Here is an 878-nt window from a genome sequence, read left to right on the forward strand (position 1 = left end):
ATGTCTCTTCTTTGTGATATGGGTCAAAAACTAGTATTTTATTCTGATTTACAATAAGAAGCAGAATTAGCACAGCCTGCTGGCTCCTTTTCCTAAGATCAATGGTACGTGGGGGAACTATTGAAACTTAGAAACCTGAGGAATAAAAGAGACAACTGTGGCAAGCACTTGGAGAGAGGGAGAGCTGTTTGAAATATTGCGTAGATAGGAGATGGGGTCCAGCCAGTGGGATCAGGAAGGCTAAATTAGGAAAAGCCCCTTTCCATCCCTGACGCTGCCGAGGTCGCACGCGCGAGGCTCCTCTGCCGCCGCCAAGATGCGCTACGTTGCCTCCTACCTGCTGGCCGCTCTTGGGGGCAATACCTCCCCCAGCGCCAAGGACATCCAGAAGATCCTGGACAGCGTGCGTATCGAGGCGGACGACGACCGGCTCAACAAGGTCATCAGTGAGCTGAACGGCAAGAACATTGAGGACGTCATTGCCCAGGGTATCCACAAGCTGGTCAGCATGCCCGCTGGCGGGGCTGTGGTCGTCTCTGCTGCCCCAGGAGCTGCAGCTCTTGCTGCGGGTTCTGCCCCAGCAGCAGCAGAGGAGGAGAAGAAGGAGGAAGGAGTCAGATGACGACATGGGATTTGGCTCGTTTGACTAGAGTCCTGCTCCCCTGCAAATAAACCCCTTTTTATGTAAAACAAAACAAAAAAAAAGGAGAAAAAAAAATAGGAAAAGCCCTTTGAGTCCAGCTGTTGCCTTGAGACCATCAATGCCCACTCCTTAAAACTCAGCATGGCTGCACAGAAGCTCTCAGAGAGGAGCAGTGAAAAGTAGCCCAGGTATTCAGTCCCCTGCCCCTTCCTTCTCAAACCTCAGTGGGGAAAGT

The 878-nt window shown here is 51.7% G+C and overlaps 1 protein-coding gene across 1 annotated transcript; it reads left to right on the top strand.

Annotated features, from left to right (window-relative positions):
- Positions 1-263: 263 nt before the first annotated feature.
- LOC309833950 (large ribosomal subunit protein P2-like) lies at positions 264-622 on the top strand (the record flags this gene model as incomplete). The annotated part of the gene is made up of 1 exon (XM_082672520.1): positions 264-622. The coding sequence occupies exon 1, from the start codon at positions 317-319 to the stop codon at positions 620-622; it is 306 nt and encodes a 101-aa protein (XP_082528646.1). The 5' UTR covers positions 264-316.
- Positions 623-878: the final 256 nt, after the last annotated feature.

Source organism: Grampus griseus (genome assembly GCF_964374135.1).
Source record: "Grampus griseus genome assembly, chromosome: 15".
NCBI classification, from domain to species: domain Eukaryota; kingdom Metazoa; phylum Chordata; class Mammalia; order Artiodactyla; family Delphinidae; genus Grampus; species Grampus griseus.